Source organism: Phoenix dactylifera, chromosome 5 (assembly GCF_009389715.1).
Source record: "Phoenix dactylifera cultivar Barhee BC4 chromosome 5, palm_55x_up_171113_PBpolish2nd_filt_p, whole genome shotgun sequence".
Taxonomy (NCBI): Eukaryota; Viridiplantae; Streptophyta; class Magnoliopsida; order Arecales; family Arecaceae; genus Phoenix; species Phoenix dactylifera.
Window position 1 is genome coordinate 5,778,293 of NC_052396.1, and position 16,754 is coordinate 5,795,046.

The following is a 16,754-nucleotide window of genomic DNA, read 5'->3' on the forward strand; positions in this document are numbered from 1 at the left end:
TCTTCTCAAGGATTACGACATTGAGTCGTACAAAGAAGTTTCCTTGATCTAACCAAGAAAGAAGTTGTCTCGAAAAATTGGAATTCCATTGCTTACCACAACAAAACATTGAATTACCTAATCTCACATCTGTAAATAAAAAGAAAAAAAATCTCTGCTGTTAGTTCCTATGTCCTATCTAATGCATCATTGCATTTGTAAAGTCAAAATAATGAACACGTCGAAGAAAACTATGTCCTGACTCCGCTCCTAAATGGGAATTAATATAAAAAGTTCATGTAGCCAGCACTTAATTGACTAGCATTTCTTTCTGTGAGTTTTTTTTTTTTTTAACCAGCTTGTGGAATTATCTACCATATGCGAAACTTCTGCTATTGTAACACAGAAGGCCTTGAGCCTCTGGTAATTGGTTGTGAATCTCTACGCCTCCGTAGTTGAGTCACTGAATTATTAATGTGTCTCACATTCTGTCATTCTGTTTCTGCAAAAAGTATACAGCACTTTGTTTGTTCCTTATTTTCAATTAGATTGCTCGTCGTGAAAGGATCACATCCCATGTCAGCTGGTGCAGTAGTTAGTGTTACCATATTCTTCCTACTGAATGAATGAATGAATGAAACCAATTTGGATCTTTCATCTATATATATATATATATATATATATATATATATATATATATGAGAGAGAGAGAGAGATTACAGGTAGTGCAGTAGTCAGTGTTGCCATATTCTTCCAACTGAATGAATGATTGAAATCAATTTGGATCTTTCATCTTTATTTATATAGGAGAAACAGAGGGACACAGAGAGATTAGTCGTCATGGGCTTCTCTTGGTCTTAATCACTAAAGAAGCCTGGCAAAGATCGTTGCACCAGACAATCTAACCTTACGTCTTCATTCATATATTATTTTAAAAAAAAAAAATCTTGCCAGCTACGTGGAGCCCTGCACTATTGCCTGACGACTTAAAATTTCAAAACACAAAACGCATGGGCGTAGCCAAGTTGCCTTATCGTATTGAAAGTGGTATGGTGGTCAACAGCCGTCATCTGCACACTAAATACATGTCATGTTTATAAAGAAGAAAAGGATGATGATAGCTTTCCATGTCCTTCAAAAAAGTGGTATGGTGTCATGTTATAGTAATAGACAGCTTCTTCTTCAAAATATTAAAAAATATCTAAATTTTCTTTTAATAAAATATGAAAAAAACCTGATGATTAAATAGTTAAGGAGTTGTATGCGAATTTAGTCCAAGTTAGAAATTTTTGAACGAGTTAGAATATATGTGTACCTTCTATAGTTCTGGTGCAATTAAATGTCGAGAAATGCCAATACACGTGAGATGGGAAGTTGGCTACGGCTTGGCCCTTTTGGATGGCAAACATAGTTTAACACATTCTTGCCGTTATCTTCTAAGGATATCATCTCGTTCTCACTATTATAAGACGAATCTAGGATATGTTTAGTGGCTCGATAGTCTTTCGTGACAAGATTTAATATTTCCTGCTCTCTTCACATAACTAGTTGAATGACGTGCATTATAAGCACACACATAATAAAATATGTAAATAATTAATTAAGTAAAAATCATGTGCCATATGCAATGCTCATAAGAGGATCTATGGATGGATGATATTTTCTCATCGTTTTGAAACTTCATTTTCCTTTTCTTTTTTTTTCTTTTGGGATTTGTGAGAAATGCAAGTAATCCTGCATTCTAGATTAGCAGCTATCGCAGAAAGAACAATGCTAAAACAAAAAACCCCTTAGGCATTGTTTGTTTGCTGGTGAGTTTTGCCGAAAAAGATATTTACATAACACAGTCTGGGTAAAAGATGTTTTACGAAAAATCGTTTTACAGAATAGATATTTTTATAAAACTCAATTTTTGGGTTTCATGACTTGTCAATTTTTGGTAAAACAGATTTTATGAAAAATAACCAAACAATTGCTTCGGTAGAACCCATTCATCTTGAGCTTTTTATTTATCTGTTTTAATGGAGCTTGTCAATGAGCAAATCTTATAATAAAGGTTTAACAGTGGTCCCTGTAGAAATTTCAGCCCATGGGGCGTCTGCTACCCAAGCATGTGAAGTGCTAAATCTTATGGTTCGAGCGTTTTAAGATAATTATTCATGTCGAAATTGCAATTGCTTATAGTTCATAAAAAAGGGAAGCTGGTATTATCAATAGTATGCAAGTGGAACGGGAGCTTTGATAGTTGAATAGTCCCTAGATGACATCCTTGGCACTTACTTTTGATAACACGTGTATCTTATCCTTGGCACGAGTTGCCCGCCGGGGACAGAATAAGCGTTTTGCTCAGAGGTGAAAGATAGCTCAAGTACTGTGCTATCCTCGACGTACTTATCCCATCTCATGTCCCTATAGGGCTCGTTTGGTTAGCGGGAAAAGAAGAGGGGAAAATGTGGTTAACGAGAAAGTAATGAGATGCCTCTTTTTGGTTGGAGTTTTCAAAGAAGAGAGAAGAAAAAGTTGTATTCCCATGGGAATATGATTCCCACATTTCCTATGGGGCGGGAATCACTCCATTTTTACTTTTACATGAGGTGGGAATCACTCCATTTTTACTTTTTCTCAAAAAGCCCCTTCAGCATTAAAAACCTAATTTTTATTAAGGGCATAATAGGAATTATACAGAACTTTCCTAGGAAAGTGGATGACCAACTAAACATAAGCACTTTGAAAATTTGTCACTTTCCTATAGTCAACCAAACATGCCAAAAGTACTTTTCTAGGCATCCTCTTCCTAGGAATTTGTTTCCAGAAAATCATATTCGTAGGAGGGAAAATGCTTCCCGCAAACCAAACGAGCCCATAGTGTGTGATGAGCAAAGGCTATTGAAAAGCAAAGAAGCCAACCATAAGGGACGTGTGGAAGCCTAAACAAAACATATCAAAATCACCTTCCTCTGCATACAAGTGCTCTTCAAGTGTCTGGCAAATTTTGATGCAATGCATCGGCTCGGATAATCTAGTTTGCTATGCCAGATTCTCATCACCGATGCCACTCGCAGTCCCTGTGCCAACCCCTTATTCTTCATCCATCGATCAGGATAAAAAAAAAATCATATGAAAGGCAATAAGCCTGAACCCTTCTGTATGCTACAAATCTAGAATAGGCATCTATCCTACATTAAGCTACTTGGTCGCACTGCTCAGCGCTGGCATCATGTACATCACTTGGCACATGAAAAATTGGATTCAGCAGGCCCACGTTGAAGTTGCTCAAACAGAGCCTAGTCTTCTGTTGCATCTGTTCATATAAGAGGCGAGTACTCTTTTTTATACGGAAACTTGAGAGACGAGTTTTACTTCAATCTGAATACAGCGGCGCTTGATGCAGAACTCTGCTGAAGGCGCTATGAATGCCTTCGATAACACAGTTGACAACATGGAATTTCACTACATTTCAAGAGCATGAGAAAATCGGATTCACCAACACATGTATTTAATGGAAACCAGCATCTCGAATGCTGATCTCAAGGCCAACTTCCTGGCAATAATAGGAGCCTGTAACAAAATTTCAATTTGCTTCATTTTTGGCGAGAAGAGTCCTGGACACCTCAACTCCTTTTTAAGTCCTTGCTCAGAGATTTCCACTAGAAAAGCAAATCCTAGAGCAGTACTTAGTACGGTAACAACTGCAGACTGGTGATTATGAATTGCATCAGGTTTACCTGAAGGTACAAATGTACTTTTCAGAAATCCTCCCAAATATCACACAATAGAAACCTTTGAGACTGCTGATGAACACATCTAATTTTTGAAATTACTTACTAGCCTGAACCAAAATACCTATAATACTCCATTTAGAAACCAAGACAGAAACAGCACATAAACTAGTTCTCAGAAAAAACATTTGAAAATCTTCATTGATACATTTACATAAAATTTGGACAAACCCACACTGTTGCTACATTATGTCCGGGGCTACGGAAGCTGGTAAGTGAGCTACCTGCCTCATAGAGAATACACTTAAATATAGATGGACAAAAGCCAGATCATCTCATGCCTGCCTATGCGCACGAAAGTCATCTAGAGATCTGGTTCGGTGCAAAGATTAGACTGTTTATGAATATCCCCCTCCCTAATGCTTCCTCTCTTCCGATAAAATCACAAACTGATCCGTCACTTCTGGGCTCCATAATTGATATATCATGAAATTCGCTATCCAGAAGGTTTCTGTATTCAGACCAGAATTCAGACCAGAACACTTGGATGCTGTTTTGTGCATTTATATCTTTACATGCTCAGGAATGAGGCGCTGAATGAGTTCGGGAGAAGCACCGTTGAGCTCTGCAAGAAACAAGAATGAGGTTGGAACATTTTGTGAGATAAGGATCAAGAAAAAAAGGCAGTAGATTTTTTTTTACCTTGAGGTGTGAAGTTAAATAAAGGGGGTAGGGGGCATGCATTTGGTAGACGGGTGTTGGGGTCCCTCAACTCATCAAAGAATGGATGGGCACAGGCCTCCAACTGCAGAGGATTCATAAAATAATAATAATAATAATATCAAATATATCTTTTTTAAAGTTTCTAATTTGAAAAGCAGCCAATGTGTTACTGATGCTTTTATAGAAATTCAACAGTCCGTCCCACAGCAAATAATGGTATAACAAATGCAATACACCAGCTTATAAACAACTTGAAAAAAAAGCAAATTGAGCTTGAATCAAGAATTGCTTTAGTCTCGATACCTTTTACAGACAGTAAAATTTCAAACTAGGCCGAACGCAATTTCAAGAAAAGCTGATATCAGATGAAAAGTTGAGAGTCATTCACTACATGCAGCTAAAATACATGCAGTAGCAACCACTTCACATATGTAGACGGGCAGTAATATCATCTGGCCAGTGTGGGTTCAAAAATCTCAATACCTTTTTGCTTACTCATTCCATGTAAACCTGATAAAAGTATTCCAGAAAGATGGCAGAATATATTTAGTCCAGTGAAGATTCAAATTTGCATAAGTTATTCCACTTAAATGAAAATATCCCCAAACCAAACAAGGCCTTAATAAACTAAAACTGAACAGATTTCTTTTCCATAGATTAGATAATTACTATGTGTAATTTTCAGTTGATAGATGAGGAATCCAAGATTAGATATTTTAGCTAAGAATATAATGATAGTCACAAATTAAGTTCAATGTTTTATCACGTTTGCTTTGGGCTACATGAAGCAACTTAGCATTATATTTTATTACTTTTCTCCCATAATTTCCTTCGAAGTACAATATAAGCATGGAAAAACAAGGATCGCACATGTTGGATACATCTCATCATTGAATTTCTCAAAAATATCGATTGGCCTAAAACCATTATCCTTGAACCAAACTAGAACAAGTACTTGTATATGGCATTATTAAATCCAAGGATGGATTTTTTTAATGAATCTAAAACCATTTTATATTTTTCAACAATAGAAAAGGAAACAAATTAGAGTTTCATTTAAGCAAGCTACATGTCTCAGACTAGAAGCATGTAAATACATGGATATAGTTTTTTTATTGGATTTAAGTAACATTTGTCCAAAAAAATAAAAAAAAATCAATTGGAGGATTTTTTGTGATAACATCAATGGAGGTATATAATAAGGTTAACCCATTTTATAAGTTTAATGAATTTGATGAGCATTATTAATAGTACACGTTTTTAAATGAATGATTGGTGCATCAGATTTGTCCAAATTAAATCAAGAAAATAGATGTATTTCATTTTACATGATTTATAAAATATAATAGACACAAAATAGAGCAAAACTACCAAGATTGTTCTTTTATAAAATATTTGAAAGTGCTTTTGAATCGTTTTCCAGATTTTATTTTAAATATATGATAAATCTGTTATGATAAGATCAAGAACATTTTTCCAGGGTTTATAGTACAACCTAGCAATCCACAAATTAATGGAAATTTTCAAACAAAGCACTTGCCTAGAGCAACATGCGAAGCTCAGGAACTAAAAAAAGCATTCTTCCAAATGAACTCTATTAATTAGATCATAGGCATTTCAACAATTACAACCTTTAATTTCATTCAATCATAGACATGGTCCACCATACCGACCCATACTGCTCCGTACCAGAAGACTATACTATATTCATTTGGTACCCATACAATATCAAGGTTTGGTACAATTTAGGGACCAACCCAGCCTATACCAGATGGAATCAACCGATTCTCCCAATTTTCTTATGGTAGTGACTCATATGACAGTTTAGCCGATACCACGACCGAGCATGGGAAAAAGGTCTGCTGACCCAATGTCCATACAAGAGTTGTACCATATCATACTAAGCATATTGGGTACCAAGAAGGTACCAATAATTACTCGACACTGGTACAAAAAAGGGATCTTATCATACGATTGCACCTTCCCAACTTGTTCATGCATATGTTTGCTTCACTACCCATTAAACAAAAAAGTCTTCATGACAACCATCTATTCACAAAATCACTTAACGAAATTTTGATTGACAAGAATGCTCCCAAAATCACAAGTTAGCTCCTTAACATATTTTGCCTTAACCTTCTCCATAAGCAAGGAAATTTGGAGGGTGGATTTTGAGCTTAAATTGCCTTAAGTTGCACCACATGCCTATTGGCTTTTAGCATGGCATGTCTCTTTCCTGATGTTGCCTTATCAGTATGAGGAGATGGAGAATTAAATGGAGATATAGGATGAAAACAAAAGAATAAAGCTAAGGCTTGCTGTACTAGCGCATACCACCCCCTACCGGGTATATCGTACTGTACCAATATCGGATTAAGACTCGAGATGGGGGTCATATTGAGTCTCGGTATGCCTAACCAACCCCCAACAATATTACTAGCATGGTATTGGTATAGGGTCTAGTATCAAAAGCGAACCTCAGATAAAGAATATTGCCAAAAAAATGTCTAAAGTGATTTCCTACTTATTTAAATGTAGATGGCTTCTTGGAAATGTTTCCACCAGATTCGATGCCCAACTCTTGCAAATAAACTCTAAATGTGCACCGCTCAGTAGAAGGAAACAATTTTAATTCCAATCACAAGAAAAAAAGAGTAAATGCTAGGAAATTCTAAGCAGAAGGCTCTCTGGAGTGAACAGCCTAAGAAACTCATGATTCCTTGAAGTAGTGAATGAAGTGCCTTTATGTTTTTCTTTCTTTTTTCTTATTTGATAAAACTAGATTTTCATAATGCCAACTACTTTGTGTAGGTGCACCTTTGAACGGATGCATCACTTGACAAAAAGTTTCTTACTGCCTCCTTTTGAACTGTCACATCCGTCGACAGAAATTGTCTTTCCCACCAAACAGTCAACAACTACTATTTTCAAGTGACCATAACCCTTGCAGATTCTCACAAATCGCTTTAAAGGTTTATGTCCACATAGTAGCCATTAATCAGGATTCTTCATATGGATATTATGCCATAGATCACTGGTTGGTAAGATATTCATACAGATATTTGTGATTAACTTATTTATCTTTTCAATCCCACAAAACTATAGAAACTATTCTACTTATGTTCAAATATAATAATTGGAAAATATAGTCATATAATTTTAATAAATTTAATATCAATGAGAGATGTCGGGACATGATATCCTTATAGGGTTCTTCAACAAGACCAAGATTGTTTCATTGGTAAAGAAGGGACTATATATTCTTAAACACAGAACAGAAAGAAATCATCCACAGAAGTGGACAAACTCAAGTTACAATTTAACTACAAGCCACTTTAAGTGTAACCTACAGCCAAGCAGCACTGTATCCGATAGCATATAATGATTTTAGAGAAGACAAATGTGATATGCCCGATTTCAAGTTTGCACACCCACAAAAGATTACCATTCATCTTTTTATAATTTCAAAATAATCAAATAAAAACAGAAGAAGAAAATATTGCCATAAATGAGTTAGTAAATCACCAAATAGCGAAAGATATCTTACAGCTGTGCAACGCAAATTAGGTGAGTACTGGAGTAGCCTTGATACAAGATCAACTGCCTCAGGAGGCATTCTCTTGTGGAAAAGCTGCAAACCAAAAGCATGACAAGTTAATTATCTAAATTTGATGCATGAGTTCTAATGCAATGCACTCACTGACCTTGTGCCAGGGATGGGCTTTAATCTGAGGAAATTTGAACTCGGTGTAATTTGGATTCATGCATTTAATCTCTTCTCGTGTAGGAGTACCTAATATCTTGAATAACAACAACAATCAGTTGGGTATGAGTTCAACTAATGAATAAAACCTGAAATACACGAACATACAAAGTAATCCAGGAAAAAGACCTTAATGATTTCCACCAGCTGATCAACACCACTCTCTCCAGGAAATAGAGGCTGCATTATATTCACTAGTTAAGCAACATGAGTAACTAAAGAAATGTTTGTATCAAAAAATAACCTATCAAAGACCAAATAACTATTAAAAAAGCAAAAAAGATTGACTAATTATAATAGCATGGTCACAAAACTATGTGTAATATATAGTCCATAGATTTACAATTTACATCATGCTAAATGAGGGTTAGTGGATAGCAGTCTGGAAAAGGATACTCTTCAATGACCTATGCTCATTCTTTTTTTTTCGATTAAAATGCTTCTTGTTCTTTTACCTACATGGTTTTAGAGTAAGGTTGACAGTACCTAGAGGACATTACATGATGGCAATTGTACACAAGAACATGAGAAAAGGTGCAAGACCTGGTAAGAGAACTGAATCATCCTAGAAGAACACAGTGAAAACCAAGCACTCAAACAAGGAGAAACTAGCATTCAAAACAACTAACCATCCTATATACTATAGATTTTTACCTCCACAAGACATTTCATTTATGCAATAGAAGAATTCAAATCTTTACATATTAAACACCACTCCTCTACCATGTCCAATTTATGACCTGGCTTAAGAGAGCTCACAAAAAGTTCGAATTAGTCGAATGTTGGGGTTTAGAAATGCATAATTAGTAGTATTAGTAAGAGCATCCTCCATGATTGAAAAGTGGTGGATTTATGAAAAAAAATTGTTCGCTGGTAAATGCATACCAAATGGGGCTTTAGCCTATTAATTTCGTAGGCTCCCACTCATGGAGAAGGATTGATGTTGGAGTCCCATGATGCATATTCTTGAATTTTTATGAATGGAGGACCTTGTAAAAACAAGGAAGCAGTGGAACTTGAGATGTGGGCCAAAGATGGACCTGGCAGTGAGCAAGTGATTGAAGAAAAATGAACCTCAAGATGGAACTTTCCATGCAAAATCAAGGAAGCAATGGAGCTTCTAAAAATGAGTTAAGATAGGCCAGTTATCTACATCCAAAAGGTTTGTTATTTTAATATGAATATATCAGGTTGTGGACAGACAGATGACATTGTACCTACCCATACTTGATGCTTTACCTTCGGTGTCAGGAGGGTTTGGGGTTTGGTTATCTTCATTTGAAGTTTGACTGGGCTCAAATTGCCAATGGGCCTGTCCCCTGCCAAAACAAAAGGCACTAAAGGATGACTTCAAATGATTATCCCTTTTGTCAGGGTTTCCTTTTCTTTTGACAAGAAATGATTATGGTTTTTCTCAAGTTATTCAATTTCCCATGCTTCTAGGGGTGAAAAAAGCAACTTCATAAACCATAGCAGAAAATACAAACATCGTATCCACATCATTAAAACACATTCTAGAAAAAAAAATTGAAACAAGTGGAAGCACCTTGATTGAATCCCCATGATAGAATCTACCCAGTTGAAAGAGAAAAATATGGATGCAGAATCAAGTTTGCATCATATTCTTTCCAATACAAATTGTTGTTTGGGTAATAAAAAAACAATATAATTTAACTATCTAAGTCTAGATGAGTCCTACTTCTCAGAAATGGAATTTAAGGTTTCCTAAAGAGCCAAGAAAGCCAAAAAACAGAAAAAGGTTATCATAAGGGTGGACCACCCTGATATATGACAATGCAATTAAAATGTATATATGTAGATACATATACATATAATATATATACACATATATATCTGTCGTGTGCACAAAACTCGAAATGCTTAGCAGTGTCAAAACAATAACCATCCAATATTCCCACCATGTGTAGGTGGCAGACTAAGTAGAAGATTTTGACTAGCACGGTCTTGTCATGCCAAAATTCTATACAATATACTACCTGACCAAAGAAAAAAACTCTTTAAGATAGTTACTTTCAATTCTTTTACAGAAAGGAAAAGGTAATCCTTTTTGCACTTGAGACATTATCCAATGTAATGTCTGATAAACATAATTCCTAAGTTCTTTGTACTATTTTTGTTAATTTAAATCATCAGCAAAACTAAATATATCCTGAAATCATATGAATTAAATACACGTGCACAAGCTCTACAGAGTTACAAGTAAGTAAAATTAAATTCTTTAATCATCATAACACAAAGAAAAGAATATTTCTCTAACTTAACAGCACACAACATCCAAATTAAGAAGAAAACCAACAAAAAACATCTTAAGAAAGAAATTTATTAAAGTATGTTTAGCTTAAAAACCACCAGCATAATGTCTACCTGCCCCATAAGAAGCTCCGCTAAAACACAACCAACAGACCACATATCAATAGCAGAGGTGTATTCAGTAGCTCCAAAGATGAGTTCTGGAGCCCTATAGTACCGTGAGCAGATGTAAGATATATTTGGCTCTCCCAGAACCTGAAATTGGGTCGTCAGATGTCAGAGCTAAGAAATACACCGTAGCATAAGCATATACAGATTACATGACGTACCAGTTTCTTAGCACTGCCAAAATCACAAAGCTTTACTTGATGAGTGTGAGGATTGACCTGCAACATGAATCAAATCATCAAATAAAGTTCAATTAGAGAATACAACTCGATATAAAATTTTCATGTATTAAATCCATAATCATTAAGAATACTAGTTCCTGCAATAGTTGTAAGATTCACTAACTTCTAAGGTCCAATAAAGGCAATAAGATACAACAATTATTAATGAACAAAAAGATTCTGGAACCATAAAAAATACCTAGACAAATAAGAACCCAAGATGATCAATTAGAATAAGAGGTGCAATTAAAGAAGCATTGTGGGGTCATAAGAACCTTAACTTAATCTTGCAAACCTTTGTCCATCCATATAAAGTATCAGATGTATGGCCTACTAAGAGGTGCAATTAAATAAGCATTGTGAGGTCATAAGAACCTTAATCTTACAACCCTTTGTTCATTGACATAAAGTATCAGATGTATGGCCTACCAAATTTCAGCCAATGCCAACTTATGGAAACTGAGGGCATATTCTTTGTACCGCATATTTTTAGTGTAGCACACTTACATTTTTTGTAGATAAGATGGGCATACATGACTGTTTGTACATATGGGTTATAATGTGCATAAGTTATGAAATTGGTGGAAAGCTACACCATGCTACACTGAACTTAGCATGTGTAGTACTGTGTACAAGATACACCCCCCCCCCCAAAATAAAATTCATATGTGAAAAAAGTTTAAGTGGTTATTAGAAATGCATGTAATGTGTCTTCCTGAAGAAGAATGTACAATCATCTGTATATTACAAGGGATCAAGCTTTACAATCTCAGAACCAAACCCTGTATCGATACCATGTTGGTACAGGGGTCGGTTCCGTGTCTAACACTAGATACACCCCCCCCCCCCCCCCCCCCCCCCCCCCCCCCCCCCCCCCCCCCCCCCCCCCCAACATAGTATCAGTTTGATACCAGTATGGTATGGTATGCATGATATGGGGCTGTATGCACAGGTACTACAAACCTTGTAAGGGAGTGATACATTAGCTAGTACACCTTCCAAATAATGTGGCATTATAAAATAAGTTTCTCATAGAAGATATAAACCTACAAATGACAATATAGTAGTTTTCAAGTTCCTCTAGATGTCATCACAAAATCAAGTAAAGATTCCAAAACCCTTCTATGGTTACCTACGCTGTATATTTTACAATGAGATATTACTAATCTTAGTAGAATATAACAAAGTGACTGACATGGAAATGACTATTCAACTCAAAACAGTATATGACTCGGGCCACCACTAGCACCTACCAAGTCAAGATTGACATTAACCTCGCTTCTCTTGATCCGCTCAGCATTTGTTAAACCTCAATTCGTGATGGAACAATAGGAGGCACTTGTTAACCTAAACCTTAAGCATCGTTTGACAGAAGTCTAGCCATAATTCTTTCAACCTTTGTTCTGAGTCAACAATCTAGAAGAAGATGTTTGAGCTCTCTGACCATGAACTTTAGATATCGAGACTTCTCAGATTTACTTTCAGAATCTTGTTATTGCCGCATCTATGCAGCATTGATACACAACTCAAATGCATCCTTGCATAACAGATGCTGAAATACAATATCAACTTTTAAGCATGCCAAAAAGATTCCGTTAATCAGACTAAAGAATAACCAATGGAACCTATCTTTATACTCTAGGCAAGAAATAACATGAGACAATCTCTTACCAACAGATTTTGTGGCTTGATGTCACGATGGCAGACCCCTAGAACACGATGGATGTAAGAAAGCACACGACAGATCTAGAAAAACAAATGTGAATAAATACAGAATGCAAAATGATTTTGCAGTAAACAACAATTGGCAAAATATAATTACGGCAGCACCATTCACCTGGTATGTATACAACTGAACATATATGAGAGGCATATGTTGGTTCATCCGCCTATGGTACTTGCAAATGCAATAGACAGTCTCAGAGACGTACTCAAGTACAAGGTTGAGGTAGACCTCATCCTTTTCAGTGGTTGAAAAGAAATAGTGCTTTAGCTGAACTACATTAGGATGGTCAAGTAAATGCATAATTTGGAGTTCTCTATTCTTATATCTCTTATCTTGCAGGACCTTCTTGATGGCAACTGTTTCTCCTGTTTCCACACACTTAGCCTGTGCCAGATGTAGAGTATCATAGCATGATTGTAGGAAAACAACCATCACGAATTGCACGGTATAAAACTAAGAGATGACAAGAAAAAATTAATGCTATTTACCTGAAAGACTACACCAAATGAACCAGTGCCAACCACACGTTCTGCCATATATGAGATTGTCTGATGAACGATTGGCAAAAAGTTACCAACACTTAACCAAGATTACAAGTGATGAGTAAGAAATCATCAACAAGGTTTAATAATCTAAAGAGGTTTAGGAGGACTCATGTAGAAGATGGTTTGGGGTCCACTGCACTGTTGATACTCCGATGAAAATTTAGGTACAGGTCAGAACCCACAGATACCAAGCTAATGGATAACATTAGTCAATGCACAATGAATTCAAATGGATTTTGATTCCCAAACTTACAGAAGGGAAAATGAACCATGGGTATCATGTGAAAAATTTTTAAGGACTGTTAGAGAAGCAATTTTGAAATATGAACATCTGGAAAAAAACTAAGAGCACTAACAAACCCAGACCATGTATCTAGCTGATGCATTGACCTTATCAGCTACTAAAATTGAACAACATATTTCAGATTACCAGGCCTATGAGATGAGAAAGCTATGGCATTAAGGTAAATAAAGAAAGCTGCTAATTAGCAATACAGGAGCAACAAATTTATGTTCAGGAGATCATATCACCTGTTTAGGCTGGCCATGTCGACCACCTATTGTTGTTGCAATTATCTGACCTGTCTCAGTTCCATTTCCATTCACCATTGTCCCTTCGGTGTCCTGTAAGAGCCACTCTTGACAATTAAGAAATATAATAACAGAGATAAGCTACAGATGACACAAAAGTACTTTCTGAAATAAGGGCAAATTATACTAAAACAGTTAAAAAAATGAAAATATACCTTCTCATTGCGGCCTTCAACTTTATCATCTCTGATCGTCATTTCATGCATTTCATTTGGAAGCTGATTGACAGCAGCATGTTCAGTTCTAGCAGGAGAATCCCCATTGGACGTGCTTGCATCCAATTGTAAATGAGTTGAAGCTGCATTCTTATCTAAACTAACAGCTTTATCTGCAACCAAATGTGGTTCTGTAGAAACTTCCCCTGCTCCATCTTGATCAAACTTTGGTCTTTTGGTGCCAGGATCTCCACCCTTATGTGAAGGTGAGAAAGTTTCAGGGCATTATAACAGGATGAAAATTGAAAAAAAAAAGAAAAATACAAATCAAGAGGATATGCAATTATAATAAATCACATTACAGGCTTATCATGAAGCAAGCTATTTTTCTTCGTTGATTAAATGCCAAGCAAACAACCCCGTACGAATATTAGATAATAAAGGAATTTATCTACATTATTAACATTACCAGAATGTGCATTTTGACTTTTCAGCTTCCATAGTTGAAAGTTATAAAAATTTTATTCAAGTTTGATTCAATAAATTCTCTTGTAAAGATATCCCTATGTCCTTAGGCCTTTCTCGCCTAAGGTTACTCCTTTTTTTATTAAGAAAAAAAGGGAAAGCGTGCAAGTTCTTCTCATTGGTTATGAAGATTTTAATGATAATAAGTCTAACGATTCATCTACAAAAGATCAGCTCCAAAATTATTATTGATCCTAGGATTCGGTATGATAGACTGTTCCTTTCTGTTTCCATGAGAAATAATAGTGAGCACAGTCACACGGGAATCCAAGACAACAACTACCAAGTCTTGATAAGAAAAGGCGAGGGCATTAGATGAACACAAAATAAAATGACAAAACTGAAATGGTTAAAGAAAGCAGAAACCACAAGTAAAATGGTACAAATCAAACTAGCTTAATATTAAACATGCCTCATGAAACCATGAAAAAGTCAACTGACCATAACAAAACTTACGAAGAATGAAGAATCATGAAGCGCCAAGTGTCTGTTTGGTGAAAAGGAAAACTGTCTGGAAAGTTTATTCGAGAAGTGACAAACATGGAAAGTTTATTCCTACATATCTGGAAACTACACTTCTGGAAACCTTTTTGTTTCCGTGGAAAAATCCTCTTTTTCTTTTCCGTTGTTTTTCTTGCAACCAAACAGGCAAACAATGATAGGGATGTGAGAACTAGAAATATCCTTACAGAAACATTAAAATAAAATTAAACAAAAAAAAAAGCTAGAAGGAAACATCAACACTCCTCCCTCCCCCGCCCCCCTCCCTTCCCAACCCCGAGAGAGAGAGAACTCTGCCAGCATTGGCCATATCTTATTTTCCGACCGATGGAAGCATAGAAATGAATTAAAAAAAAAAAATTCTAGATATATAACAACATCAACCAGTACTCAAAATTAGGTTAAAACAAATAATCGCACACATGAAACAAAAACCAGAAATAAATAACAGAAATCCTCCCCTTACCATTCAATCCCACAAACACACACATCCCAAATATCATGAAATCAAATGAAACCCCATGAGAGCAACCGATTCCCGAGAACTAACGCCGCCTCCTTCCACAAAATCAAGCTAAAACAAAACCAAACAAAAGAAAAAATAAATAAATAAATAACAAACAGAAGAGCAAGCGGTGTGAACTTACGGGATCCGAAATCGACGACCTCCCGGACGCAATGCTCTTCAGCCGACACATCATATGCATGGTTCCCCCCTTCCAACACCCAAACCTGACTCTCTCTCTCTCTCTTTCCCTCCCTTTCTCCCCTTTTCTCCCTCCCCGCCGGCCCCTCAGAAAACAGAAGCCCTCTCTCCCTCCATCGGAGAGCACCGCCAAAGGAGGAAGAGAAGCCAAAGGAGGGGAGAGGAAGAGAAGAAACAAAACAAGAGACGATGGCTTCTTCCACACCCCACGCCCCCCACCCTCTCTCTCTCTCTCTCTCTCTCCTTCTCTATAACACAAAACAAAACAAAAAGAAAACGACCAGATTTCGGACTCCCACCCCTCTTCCTTTCTGTTTTTCCCCCTTCCTCTCTCCTTTTCCTGTCTCGTTCTTTTTTTCTTTAATTTTTGTTATAAATTTTTGCCCGCCCATCCGGGATTGGACGGCGGATGGGGGAGCAGCAGCTCGAGAGAGGGACCCTCGGGCGGTTTTTTTTCCTTCTTGAGGGGAGAAATGTTTCCGGGTTGTTGTCTGGATTTCGATCCGCTTTTGTCTATAATTAAGCACGCGTGAGAAGCGGTCGAGCGAGGTAAGATAATAGAGACTGGCAATTATTTTTTTATTTTATTTTTGCTTTGATGACCCATCATACAATGCATGTACGAATGAGCTCAATAAAATCAAAAAATATAAGCTCATAAAGTGCCAAAAATAACTCCTCCTCTTCTGACCCTGAATGATTAGCCACATAAGCAGCTACCTAGTCGGCAATCCCATTAGCCTATTTAAATACATGCTTGGCTTGAAAGATCCTTCTCATTCCTCTTCTTACAATTAATTTTAGATATACATTTGGAACGGTTTAGTTTGTAAGGTGCCCTTAATGGTGCTATTCCTCTACAACCGAGCACGAGCAATGTCCGGGCCATCAATTAATAGTCCGCTGCCACAAGTTTAAACTATCAATATGGTGTATTAAGAATTGAGATTGTTAGATAGGGCCACCTTCATCACATGCCAAACGAGCGGATGATGGAGTTCTATTCCTATGATGTCTCCGTGACTCTTTATCAACATTTTATTTAATTTTATATAGCAGAATTTTTTTTAAAAATGATATTTCTCTACAATTTGTGGTGCCAAAATTAATTAAACCCACTTAGACAATGTGAAAACATTCACTCAAAATGCAGCATCATGC

The 16,754-nt window shown here is 36.4% G+C and overlaps 1 protein-coding gene across 3 annotated transcripts; it reads right to left on the reverse strand.

The window, feature by feature from the left end:
- Nucleotides 1-3,859: 3,859 nt before the first annotated feature.
- Nucleotides 3,860-15,809, reverse strand: LOC103711152 (shaggy-related protein kinase alpha-like). Of its 3 annotated transcripts, XM_039126632.1 has the most exons (14): nt 15,535-15,808; nt 15,354-15,461; nt 13,862-14,116; nt 13,647-13,739; nt 13,059-13,118; nt 12,682-12,954; nt 12,516-12,590; nt 10,785-10,841; nt 10,570-10,710; nt 8,314-8,364; nt 8,126-8,221; nt 7,969-8,052; nt 4,401-4,503; nt 3,860-4,323 (listed from the first exon to the last, which is right to left on the reverse strand). In XM_039126632.1, the coding sequence occupies exons 2-14, from the start codon at nt 15,354-15,356 to the stop codon at nt 4,262-4,264; spliced, it is 1,353 nt and encodes a 450-aa protein (XP_038982560.1). In that variant the 5' UTR covers nt 15,357-15,461; nt 15,535-15,808; the 3' UTR covers nt 3,860-4,261. The 3 variants fall into 3 exon arrangements, 2 of the variants coding, with proteins under 2 accessions (XP_038982560.1, XP_038982559.1); XM_039126631.1 differs by lacking the exon at nt 15,354-15,461 and having other exon boundaries at nt 15,535-15,807; XR_005511951.1 differs by lacking the exons at nt 3,860-4,323; nt 15,354-15,461 and adding an exon at nt 4,725-4,931 and having other exon boundaries at nt 15,535-15,809.
- Nucleotides 15,810-16,754: the final 945 nt, after the last annotated feature.

Coding starts and splice junctions, on each gene's coding strand:
- LOC103711152 (XM_039126631.1), bottom strand. CDS start 15,594: ATGCATATGATGTGTCGGCTGAAGAGCATTGCGTCCGGGAGGTCGTCG. Junction 8,222..8,313: donor AGCTGGTGGAAATCATTAAG/GTCTTTTTCCTG, acceptor TTGTTATTCAAG/ATATTAGGTACTCCTACACG. Junction 8,053..8,125: donor AAGCCCATCCCTGGCACAAG/GTCAGTGAGTGC, acceptor TTTGGTTTGCAG/CTTTTCCACAAGAGAATGCC.